A 12,741-nucleotide genomic window follows, 5' to 3' on the forward strand; every position below is an offset into this window, starting at 1 on the left:
AATACTCTTTTGGCTGACGTTAAGGCAAGTAGCAACGCTGTCTTCCACGACAGTGCTTTCAGGGAGGAGAGCTCTAGAGGCTCAAATGGCTCTGTGACCAGAGCCTCGAGCACTAGCGGCAGGTCCCACTGCGGGATGGAGGCGCGTACTACTGGGCGCAGCTTCCTGACCCCCTGTAAAAACCGCAACATCAGTGGATGAGAAAAGGCTGACCTGCTGTTGAATCCCTCATGACAGGACGAGATGGCTGCTGCATACACTTTACAGTAGAATGAGCAAGTCCTCTGTCCACCAATAACTGTGAAAAGGACAAAATAGAGCCCAACTCACAATATAGGGCAGGCTTGGAATTTCGTCATTTTAGGGGCAAGGCCATTTGGCCTTCCCGTTCACATTTTTTTCAAGGGCACAAAGGCCGTTTGGTTAAATTACGCTGGTCAATCAACATGACTGAAAAGTGTAGCACTAACGTCAACACCAGTCGTTTTACAAATGGCTGAATAGCAATAGTGTTTCTTTAACGTATACGTTAAGTTCAGCCATAAACCACATAAGTCAGTCATGTATTATATCAAAACCGCTTAGCAAGAAAAATACTAGATTCAAAGGTGACAGCTATCTGCTAGCTTGTAGAAGCAACACTAGATGTAGACCCCTTGAAGGGAAGACGTTAGCGCTATCCAAACTAGCTAGCTATCGCTAGTTTTCATGACAAAATGTAACGAGTCGACTTTAAATAGGCTAATACAATGGTAATTACCTATCAATAGTACTTTCTATAAACACGTAAATGTTAAGTCCTTTCAAATACTACCACATACTTCAGTTAAATCATATCAAAACAGCTTGGTCCGCTTGCTTACCTGTGCTTGTCTTGCTCCCGCGGCTGAGGAGCAGGCTGTCGGGCCCCTACAGGCATTTCTGACGGAACAATCACAGCAGAGCAATCGCTCTGATCCACAGGCACGGGACTATCCTACTGCGCGCACTAATATGACTTTACTAGCGTTGTTTACACTGGAACTTTTGACAGGGGCACCAAGGCCACTTTGGCCGTGAATTGCATTTTTTTTCACAGGGCATCACGGCCAAAGTGCGGGGCAACGACGGCCATGGCCGTCGTGGCCGTCGTGAAATTCCCACCCTGATATAGGGGCTCTATTTTCCACTCCTCACACCATCGCTGGAATCCCAGCCACTTCGGCCTGTAACAGGCTGTGGTGGATCCAGCTCTAGCTGCCTGGATAGACTGAATAACGCTGTCAAACAATCCACCTTGTCTCAGCCTGTCCCTCTCAGGAGCCAAGTCTGGAGAGGACGGCCCAGAGTGGGTAACGCCCCGATTGCACCTGCCTCTTGAGACATTGCCCCCCAGAACTGGGGAATTGCCCAGGGCTGGCCCACCTTCATCTGTGTCATCTCTGAGTACCACGGAGCCCCGACGCGATCCGGCGCTACCAGAATGACTGCCAGACGTTCTCGCCTCACCCTCCCCAGGAGAGGGAGAATGAGACGCAGCGGTGGAAAGGCGTATAGCAGCTTCCTTGGCCATGGCTCGTGTGCAAACGCGTCCACCCCTAAAGGCGGGTCGTCGCTCAGGGCCATGGAGAACCACAGGGCACAGTGGCTGTTGCGCCGGCTGGCGAACAGATCCACTTCCACTCTCCCGAACTGGGCCCAGATCTGCTTCACCACCTCTGGGTGAAGCGTCCATTCGCCTGGCAGGGGCCGCCCCTCAACATGAGGTCGGCCCCCCTGTTCTCCAGTCCCGGGATATGGAGGGCTCTCAGAGATAACACCACCTCTGAAGCCCATAACCACAGCCTCTCCGCTGTGGCCAACAAGGTGGCGGAGCGGACTCCGCCTTGCCTGTTGATATAAGCCACTGTGGTGCTGTTGTCGCTCCTGACCAATACATGTCTCCCTTGAATTAGGGGCATGAAATGCTGGAGGACTAACACTACCGCCCGTAGCTCTAGGAGGTTGCTGTGTCGTGTTTCTGTTATGGCGCGTTTCCACTGCAGGCCTCGCTCGGCCACGCTCGGTTTGGTTAGGCCTTATTAGGCCCGGCTCACTTTAATGCTGCGCTTCCATTACAGTTTCGGAACTGGGGTAGTTACTATAGTAACGCAGTGTAGGCGGAGCTGTGACGTCATCTTCAATGAGAGCCCCAGAAAAACAACACAGCCGTTAGCTGTTAGCCCTCAGAGCTCACAGCTCTTCATATCTGTTCAGAAACTAGACAAAAGTTAAACAAGTACAAACCAAAGACTGCCTGTGTCATGGCGAATACAGTCGCTGGTTTATTTATGTCTGTCTAGGCCGTTGTTGTGAGTGTGGACGGTCGGAGCATATATAACGTTAGCTTAGCCAAGCTCCATTTAGAAAACACGCATTTTAAAAGGGTTTTTCGCCTGCCGTCTGTCTGCAGACTTGTCAAAGCATTAATTCATGGTTTATACTAACCGGTATCAGTATGTTGTTACTACGGCATCATTTTGAAACGTGTATTACAATTAAATCACGGTCAAATATGTTCATCTTGTTGTGGTTGTAGCCCCCTTGCCAGCGATTCTCTCTCTAGTTTAGCATACTCAGCCCGGCTCAGCCTGGTTGTTCCTGGCCCTAGAACCATGATTGTATGGGGCCAGAAAAACTGTGAATTAGGACCCGCTAGCCGGTACTAGGCCAAGTGGAAACGCAACCAAAAACGGGCCCCGCACGGCTCGGCACGCTTAAAGTGAGCTACCCACTGCAGTGGAAACGCGCCATTAGAGACCAGCGCCCACCTATAGCCCTCTTCAGGCAGGTCCCTCCCCATCCTGTTCCCGTGAACACTGTGATGTAGGAGGTTACCCGTCCCAGTGGAGACCCCCTCCGGAGGCGCCCGGGAGACCCCCAGAACCGGAGGTTGCCCTCCACTGAGGGGGGGATGGTCACCAGCCGCCGTTTGTGCCTCTTGGGATCCAAACGCAGGCTGGAGAACCACCTCTGCAGGCGGCGCATATGCAGTAACCCCTGCGGGACCACAATGTGAGCAGCCGTCATGAAACTCAAAGTCTGCATGACAGTTAAAGCTGTCACTGTCGCCCCCTGTCACAGCCTGTGAACCGCCCGGAGAAGGGACGCACTTCTGCTCCCTGACAGCGTGGCGCGTAGCGCACCTGCATTGAACACCACTCCCAACTACAACGCCTGTTGGTGAGGTATGGGGGTGCTCTTTTTTCAATTAATCGCAAAGCCAATTCAATTTACAGGTTCATAAAACTGGCGTCCCATATTCTCATGTACCCACTTGCTGATTTGTTCAACCTGTCTTTGTCCACCTGTGAGTTGCCGACTATTTGGAAATGTGCACGCATCATTCCACTGCATAAAGGTGGTGATTTACTTGATACAAATAATTATAGACCAATATCTATAATCTGCTCTATTTCCAAAGTTTTGGAGAAAATAATTTATAATCAACTGTCACATTATCTCAATACTTATAATATTTTATCTCCGGTTCAATCTGGTTTCAGGCCTAATCACTCCACAACAACTGCCCTACTTAAATTTACGAATGACTTGTACTCTGCTGCAGATGATGGTGAACTCACAGGTGCCATTTTTATTGACTTGACAAAAGCCTTTGATTTCGTTGATCGATATCTGCTCTTGGATAAACTTCACGGCATTGGCCTTTCTAATAATACAGTGTTATGGTTTAACTCGTACCTTCACAGTAGAAAGCAATGTGTGGTTGTTAATGGAAAACAGTCTGACCTGTTGATCCAACAAAAGGGTGTACCCCAAGGATCAACTCTGGGCCCACTTCTGTTCTTTATTTACATAAATGATTTATCTTCTTGTCTCATTAATTGTTGTACTCACCTTTATGCTGATGACACTGTTATATATACATCCAAATCAGATTTTTCACAAATTCAGATCTCTCTTCAATCAGATTTTAATATCTTACGGGACTGGCTATCACACAATAAACTACTGCTTAACAAATCAAAATCTTATACCATGGTCTTTGGTACCAGGCAGAAGCTCAAATCCAAACCTAATGTAGTAATAACATGTAAGGATGGCACTTCTCTGCATAAAGTTGATAGCTTTAAATATCTTGGTGTATGGCTAGACTCTGAACTTTCATTTAAACTACATATAAAGCATGTAATAAAAAAAGTCAATTACGGAATCGGTGTTTTACACCGCTCTCGCAATTGTTTTACGCTCAGTGTCCGAAAGAGAATTGCTTCTCAACTTATTCTTCCGATTATGGACTATTGTGATGTTGTCTACCAAAATGCACATAAATCAGATCTTGCTCCACTCAACATAGCCTACAACAGACTATGCAGATTTGTTCTTGGTTGTCCTTTTCGTACACATCACTACACAATGTATAACCAACTTAAATGGCCTTCTTTAAATGTAAGAAGACACACGCATTGGCTTCAGCTGATATTTAAATGCATTTATCTTAACTATCCCCCTTATTTAAAGCAGTATTTTGTACCTTACTCACCAATTCATCAAGTTAGACATTCTGTTCAGATGTATTTCTCTGTCCCCTCTGCAAAAAAATTGATTGGCAGAAGAGCGTTCATGTTCAAAGCCCCAACTGACTGGAATACTTTACCTGCTGCCATTAGATCTCTTGCATCATTGGGTTTATTTAAACATGCATTATCATCTCACTTTCAACTGGTCTGTACTTGTTATTAATGAAACTGATATTGATGAAACTGATTTGCTTGACCATCTCAAATTGTAATGATTGTATGCATTGCTTGAATTTTACTTAACAGACTGTATGTGGTTTGTCTTGTGTGTCATGTTTTGCATTTTGTCTTTTTGTTTATGTATGTCTATAAGTTGTTGCTATTGTCGGAACCCCCTTGAAAACGAGATGGTGCATCTCAAGGGGTTTATCCCAATCAATAAAAATGTCTATATATACTGTGCAAAGCATTGCCTGTTCCCTGGACCCGGCCATGACTATGAGGTCGTCTGGGTAAAAGAAAAACTCTCATGCCGTGGGCGCGCAGCGGTTGAAGCGCAGTGGCCACACATTTACTGAACGTGCGTGGGGATAGGGAGTAGCCGAACGGTAATCTGTTGTACTCATAGGCTATTCCCTGGAAGGCAAAACACAGACACTTTCTGTGCTCCGGAGCAATTTCCACATGAAAGTATGCGTCTTTCAGGTCGATGGTGGTCAACCAATCGCCCGGTTTGCACTAGCCCCATTAACTGTTTTTATAGTTAACATGCAGAATTTTCTGCAGGCAATGTAGCGATTCGGGCTGCTGAGATCTAGAATAGATCTGAATTCCCCTGTCTTCCTGAGAACCAGGAAGTACATGGAATGAAGACCATTTTCTCTGTGCTGAGGGTGCACAACAGACACAGCCTGTTTCTGCACCAGAGCCTGAATCTCTGCTGAGAGGAAACCAATCTCCTCCTGGGAAGACAGATTTCCTCTCGCATTCCCATAAAAGGAGGTGGGACGCTGCAAAACTGGAGTGAATAGCCCCGTTTCAGCGTCCTGTCCATCCACTTTGTTAGTACACAGCTGAGTTTCCATTCCCCATAACATTGTGTTAATGGAAAGCCCTCAGCTGTGGGGCCGCAGCTATGAAACTCTCTAGTGACCCGTTCCGCCGCAAAACTCCCCGTGAAGGGAAGATTTGCCCATGGAGGGTCGACACAAAAAGGGCCGATTATTTACTGAGGTCCCTGAACGCACCGCCGCGCGCTCCACCATAATGCTGTTTTTACCACTACGGTAAACAGCATTTAATCGGAGTCTTTATAGGCGTAGTGTGTTCTACTGAGGTCCCTGAACACACCGCCACGCGCTCTTGTGTGTGAGTGCGGGCTCCGCCATAATGCAGCCTTTACCCCTATGGAAAACTGCATTAATTGGAGTCTTTGCTCTAGGAGTAGAAATGACTACGCCTAGAGCACTATTATGTAGTAGTAGTGTGTTCTCTGACAGCAATACGCCGGCCATAATGTCCCTGCACCCGCATAGCGCCAGTAGCGTGGCGTGGGAAAAAAATTAGGGGAAGCCAATAATACGTCCTTTCTTTTGGGTCGGGGGTGTGGTGGTCAATGTAATAACGTAACCAGATGAGTAATTACAGCACCCGGTATCATTTTACACACATTTGTATCAGATGCAGGACTTACACACGCCTGTTATCTAACCGACAGGTCCGCACGCACTCTCCATCTGAAACTCTAATAAGCATTCATTCACAAACTAAATCAGGAGACCTTTAACGTTTTACGTCCGATTCGCTCCTTTTTTCCTCGCTGTGTACACAGCTCCAGTTTGGGCATTGGCCTGTCATCAGATTGTATTTCTTGTTGCTGCTGTAGCGGAAGTTTAGTACAATTATTTTTGATGAAATACTCCAAATCTCCACCCTCCATAATTGCACTTGCTTCAGTTGCTTGCTACTTTCTAACGGCGGTGAGAGTGATGCAGTGACGCTATCTATCTTCTATCGATTAGATTTATGATTCGAAAATTATAAAAGTAGGGTAGACATGTGGATATTATCCGACTGAACAAAACTTGCATTTATCTAACAGGTTCGTTTTCCAGTGACCTTATTTCGAGCTATTTTCCTAAATCCTATGGAGAACTCCCATTGCTTTTTTGTCGAGGGAAACATGAGGGAAACCGAGCGCAGCTTACTTCCGGGTTTTAGGACGCGTCACTGCAACACTAAATTGATGCGATTTGATTGGATTGTGAGGCAAGGGAAGCCAGCCGCCTCTGGCTTCCCTTGGCATGGCCCTGACCAATCACAGCTTGGCAGGGGCATCGCGTGAGCCTCATCTGATTGGTCAATCCCTCCATTTTTTTTCACCAAGGGAAGCCAGATTCGGCTTTTTCACCATAACATCTAGAGGGGCGCTGTTTGTTTCACTCTTTGTAAAATACTCAATGAGAATGGGGGAGAGACGGGCCGGCAGCAACACACAGCAAAGGAGAATTATCTAAACAAAACAAAGTGTTTTTATTTATTTATTTAAATGATAACTACAATCTGAAAAAACAGGGGAAGCCTGGCTTCCCTTGGCCTCCGGGAGAAAACGCCACTGCATAGCGCTCTCCTTTAGATAGCACTCCCTGTGGTTCATCCCTCTCATCTGCGCATGCCCACTAGCCACAGGAGCTACAGCTGGGGCAGCGGATGGGGAATTTGTACGGTTAACATTGTGTGTAAGTGTAGCATTTGTGGAAACAAAAGACACTCAGATTTGGATACAGATCAACCTCATTCTTATTAGAAAACGTAGTGATCTGTGCATTATACAGAGAGGAGGCGGGATTCGCCCTCTCGTCCCGGGCGGAGAGATTTTCAACCCCCGCCAGGCCAGTCAGATCCGTCAAGACGGGCAGCCCTTCCCCGTGAGTGCCGGCACGCCGGTTCCACGGGGTGGGCTGAAGAGGTGGAGGGCGCAGCGGGCACGAGATCTCCGTGCCGGCACCTCTCCCTTCGTCTCACCGTCGCGCCGCGCTCCCTCGTCTGCAGAAAAACCTGTAGAGGAGCGCGCGCTGCGGTGACTCTTCTCTCTACTGAGGTCTTTCAACGCACCGCGGCCCGCCCTCAGGGGAGGGGGGCCACGCGCGCCATCACAATGCTGTCTCTTCGAAACGGACATTATGGGAAAAAGTGGAATTGTGGAGAGAGATTACTCTTACTCTGGGATAAATGCACTCGTTCTCACTGAATGCATTTTTCCCACACACACACATCACTCTAGAACTAGAGTTTACAAACGTAAACCACCGTTCCCCTGCGGAGGTCCCTGAACGCACCGCGGACACTCACGAGGGCCGCGCGCCCACGTATTAACGCTGTATTTCCCATTCAACTGTGAAATGCATTAATCTGAGCTATTATACCAGGCAAGGTGTGTTTTCTGACAACAGCACGCCGGCAATAGCGTCTCTTGAACCCGCACAGTGCTTTGACAGCACACGGTTTATTCAACTCACGTGCACACGCCCACCTGCTGGCTCCCTATACTGGGGTTTACAGCGGGGGCGGGGAGTGTAGGACAGTGTTTCTTCCGCTGGGGATGGGCAAGAATCAGCCACGCTGCGATTACTCCTTATCCCTTGAGCAAGGAGATCGATCCATAGAGCCCTTCCGTAAACACGGGGACTCCCAGGAGATCAACACGGTCCTCTTTGGAAAAATGCCATGCGACGTGATATCCCAGGGACATCACAAGGCAGGCAGCGGCGGCTGCCCCACACACCCGCCGCCATGATCATCATTCAGGGAGAGAACAGCCCTGGGCGGTGGACTTCCATGGACGCCGGACTCGGAAGGAATGGCGAACGTATATATCCTGGTCCCCCAAACACTCGAAGCAGAGGTGGTGGGGATCGGCGCCCGCTATCTTTCTTTCTCTTTCTTCCTTTCTCTCAAAAAATATGTCTCGGACTCAGTGCTAGGCTATCACCTCCGCTCGCTGAAGAGTAAAGGATGGTGGTCAGGAGGCGAGGCCTCCTTTTAGACGGAAGTGAGATGCGCACGCATTCAGGTAGGCCCGCCCCGGGGCCGGCTACGTCTATAGAAATCTTAGTAGGTGAATGCTTGCATGATAAGGTAGTACCCATACAGTCCAGTAGAGGGCGGAGCCTGTGAGAGATATAACTTATTTCTTTAACTTCTGCGTGAAGCTGAATTATTTATAATACTGACCATCCAAACCACACGAAAAGTTAGTAAAGTTATGCATGCTGGCATTTTATGGACTCTTCTTCACATTATTTTCCAGTTTTAATGCACTTCAGAATCGGTGAACTGTGTACAGATACAGTAAGTATTTTTGCCACTAGATGTCACTAGTTAATAATTGTCAACTCAGTTCATCAGACCAAAGTAAAAACGTAGCTATCAAGATGAGTGTTGAGTTTGAAGGAGCGTTTTCTTTTTGTGACACCAACATTTTTTACATGCGACAATACAATTGAATTACATTCTCACATTTGAAAAGCTAGATGTTCAGCATATTAGTTTAAACAATCCATACAATGGTTAATCCCTGATCAAACTAGTTGCATATTTCATGTTGCATTGTATTGACATATGGGTGCCATTTTGTCCAGAGAGAGAACACACAAAATAATGAAGTGGAACGGGTGAAGTCATTATCAAACCAAACAACGTTTATTTATTTGGTTGCATTTCCAGGAGTGGCCTCAAACTAAAAGGTAAAAAAGTGTTTGAAGAAGACGATTTCTGTCCAGCCGAGGCAGAGGAGGAGGATGAAGAGAAGCAGGAGGAGGAAGGAGAAAGTAAAGAAGAAGAGAAGGAGGAGAAGAAGGCAGAAGAAGGAGGACATGTAGACACTGATGAGGACTGTGAGGTTTGTCCAGGTACGGAAGCTCTTTTCTATTGACTATCATTAAGGAGCTTGAAGTTGTTATTGTCATGAAATGTATTTATGTTGTATTTGATCGTTAATGAGAAGAGTGTTTTTTATTTTCAAGCGAACAAAAGACTGTGTTAAATTCTCACCAGGCGAGTCTGCTGTTTGTTTGGCTTCTCCTGTGATTATTTTTCGCATGCACAAAAGGCCTTTTATTATGAACCTGCTAACAGTCCTTTGAATCTCTTGTTTGTAACAACAGAAACCCAGCTGAGTGACAACAATGACGACAGCACGCAAGATCTGATGATGGGAACTAGCGCTGGGGCAGCGGTGAGATTAAATACCTAAATCTACACGGCAACACTTTCGTGTTGCCGTGCAGATTTAAGAGTTTGTTTCATTAACTCTTTGGTTTTTAAACATTGTGAAAGAGACAATTGACAACAATAGCATTAAGGAGGATGTTCAGATTGGGTTCATTCACAAATCAACAACCTGACATGTTATTCCTGCTTCACCCTGATACGACAACATAGTTTACCTGGCAGGTTTTTTCAAAATACAATGTAAAGATTAACTTATTAGAAACATGTGTCTGCACAACACAGAAGAGAACCGTACAGAATACATTTAACATGACAACAGCTATTTTACCCCTTCTTCCTCTTCATATAATGACAACATTTTTTCCTATTTGGATTTTAGTCTGAGTGTAAAATGAGTCCAGAACGGCCGGAGGTCGAGGTGATTCTCCAGGTGGATTCTCCAGCCGAGGCTGAGCGGCAGGAGGAGATGGAGGTAGAAGGTACGACTCACAGACTGTTCATAAGAAGCAGATGTATTCACTTTGACATATTTTTCCTGTTTGCCTAAAATGTTGACTTTCCTTCCCCTCTCTAAGCTGTTCTCCCTACATTTCAATCATCAGGATTAAAATAATATTTTCGTTGGGTCCATTGGGTTTTGCTCCATTTTAGAGTTAAAGGTGGGGTAGGTAAGTTTCAGAAACCGGCTCGAGATACACTTTTTGTTATATTCCATGGAATGCTATTAACATCCCGATAGCAATGAATATCTGAAGTGCTTTGACAAAAAATCAATAAAAAAATGTCATCTGTGGAGGCCGTAATACTGTAAAAAGTAAGATTTTAAAAGTACTGTAAATCCAATCCGTTTAGCCGGGCCAGCTAAACGGATTGGATTGCCGCCCTGTCTGTCAGCCTTCCATCTCGTGCACGCACAAATGTATCTCGTGCCCTCATTGGGCGTGCCGTCATTGGGCGTGCATTGCAGCAGTACTTCAATGACTCGCCAGCAACAGGCGACCACTTTCACCAGTCTGCTGACGTCATGTGCGCGGTCATGTGTATTGGAGGAGGTGCTCTGTAAGGAAGTCCTAAGGAAGGGGCGGATTCTTTTCGGCTGTGTACTTTCAAATTTTAGTGCACTCGAGCCGGTTTCTGAAACTTACCTACCCCACCTTTAAATAGTGGGAAATAACAAAATATATATATTTATAATAGCACAACAAGTTAACAATATATACAGTGGTGCTACTTATTTTGAACCATGGATGTGTACTAATCTGGTTTTATAACTAAGCAGGGGCGGATCGACCAGGATGGCATGGACAGGACTGCCACCCTAAAAAATAGCCTTGCCACCCCAGTTGGCAGCTTTGTTTTGAAAGAAAAGTTGTGGCTCATTGGACATTTATGAGAGAAAATCTCTAATGTCTGAGTGCAAGTGAATGCAGCACAAGACGCGAGCCTTGTAACCCCTCCCCCGGCCCTGGCGCAATCGTGGAAATATGATTGGCGGCAATTTCATTTGAACGGGACCGCGCTAAACGAGAAGCATTCGAACAAGGAATTAGGTATTTGCGGTCTACAATGACAGAGAAGAGACTGTCAAGTTTTGCTGTACTCAGCATTGAAAACGCACTAAAGCTTTGGATGTTATAGGCAGGCCAACTTGATGCTCTGCTCACGGATGATCATAACTAACTGTTAAGATGATGACCTTGTATGTGTGTATATATTTTTTTCTTTGTGGGGGTCTGCCCACAAAAAACAGTTTTAAGTCCTGAGAAAGTCGAAATAAGACGATGTGTAAAACTACACTGCCCAGCCAAAACAAAGTAACCACTTTGATTTAACTAGGCCAGTAGGTAAGGACTTTCCACTGGATAATAACTGCAGCGATGTTTATGTTTTAGGTGAATATACGTTTTTTAACCCTAACTGATATAAAGTCAAGGTTGTAACTGTTTGCAGTAAAGTCGTGGGGCGCTGAACTGTTCTTTTGAATCTTGATATATGATAGTAATTACTTGTCTTTCAAATTTGAAGGAGGGTGAGCAAGCATCTTGAGGAACATTCATCATTAACTCCTCCAAAATGTTTTTATATATATATATATATTCAATAATAAATGAATATATGAATCATAACAGTGATTGACAGCTGATAGGAATAATATTAGGGGTGCACCGAATGGGAAATTCTTGGCCGAAACCGATACCGAAAATAGGAAACAGTTGGCCGAAAACCGAATGCCGAAAGGCCGAAAATGATTAATAGAAATATATATATATAATGTATACATTTTTTACCAATGTTGTTCAGCTACCTGATTATGGAAATAGACATGATTATGGCAAAACTTAACTTAAATAATAATCACTATTATGGGTCCATAAAACATTTATTCAGCACTTTTGAATGCATACAGTACATTTATATATGTCATGTATTATTGCTAAAAAACATGATATCGCAGTCTTAGTGTCGCCAACTCGTTTCTAATATGCAAAGACAACAAATGCGTCTATGATGTATTTTCGATCAGACGAGATCTCTCTCCCCGTCTGTGTGCGAGGGGGCGGGGCAGTTTACACACACGCAGCTGCTACATGCAGCGGAGCACACTGCGGAGATGGCGGAGAGAACGCGCTCCGAGGTGTGGTTAAACTTTACCCGTCTCGATGTGGAGAATACTTGTTACCATAAGTGCAATAAGAGTTTAGCATGTAAGCACGAGCAATTTGTCTAAACATTTATCAAAAGTGCACCGCATGCAGACGGAGGAATGTACCGGGTTCGACCGTCTTTCTAGCAGCTTTGTAGCCCCATCCACGAGTAACGTTTCCACGTCAGGTGTTATGTATGCTAGCAGCAACACACGGAGTTAACTACATGATACAAACATGGGTTAATGATTAGAGGAAACTGAGGTATTTAGTTTGTTAAAATTTCAGCTATTCTGTTTACAGTCTGTCATCAGATTATTTAATACGATTTGTTAAAGGCTCAGGGCAATCTCGATGACAAAGGT

The 12,741-nt window shown here is 45.5% G+C and overlaps 1 protein-coding gene across 6 annotated transcripts in view; it reads left to right on the top strand.

Moving 5' to 3' along the window:
- Positions 1 to 12,741, top strand: part of uimc1 (ubiquitin interaction motif containing 1) — a 40,220-nt gene that overhangs the window by 17,375 nt on the left and 10,104 nt on the right. For all 6 annotated transcript variants that reach the window (XM_034204185.1, XM_034204186.1, XM_034204181.1 and 3 more), the window contains 3 exons: positions 9,225 to 9,409; positions 9,665 to 9,735; positions 10,111 to 10,210. In XM_034204185.1, the coding sequence (XP_034060076.1) occupies positions 9,225 to 9,409; positions 9,665 to 9,735; positions 10,111 to 10,210 (356 nt within the window). The remainder of the gene's footprint in view (positions 1 to 9,224; positions 9,410 to 9,664; positions 9,736 to 10,110; positions 10,211 to 12,741) is intronic.

This window comes from Gymnodraco acuticeps, unplaced genomic scaffold (genome assembly GCF_902827175.1).
Source record: "Gymnodraco acuticeps unplaced genomic scaffold, fGymAcu1.1, whole genome shotgun sequence".
Lineage (NCBI taxonomy): Eukaryota > Metazoa > Chordata > Actinopteri > Perciformes > Bathydraconidae > Gymnodraco > Gymnodraco acuticeps.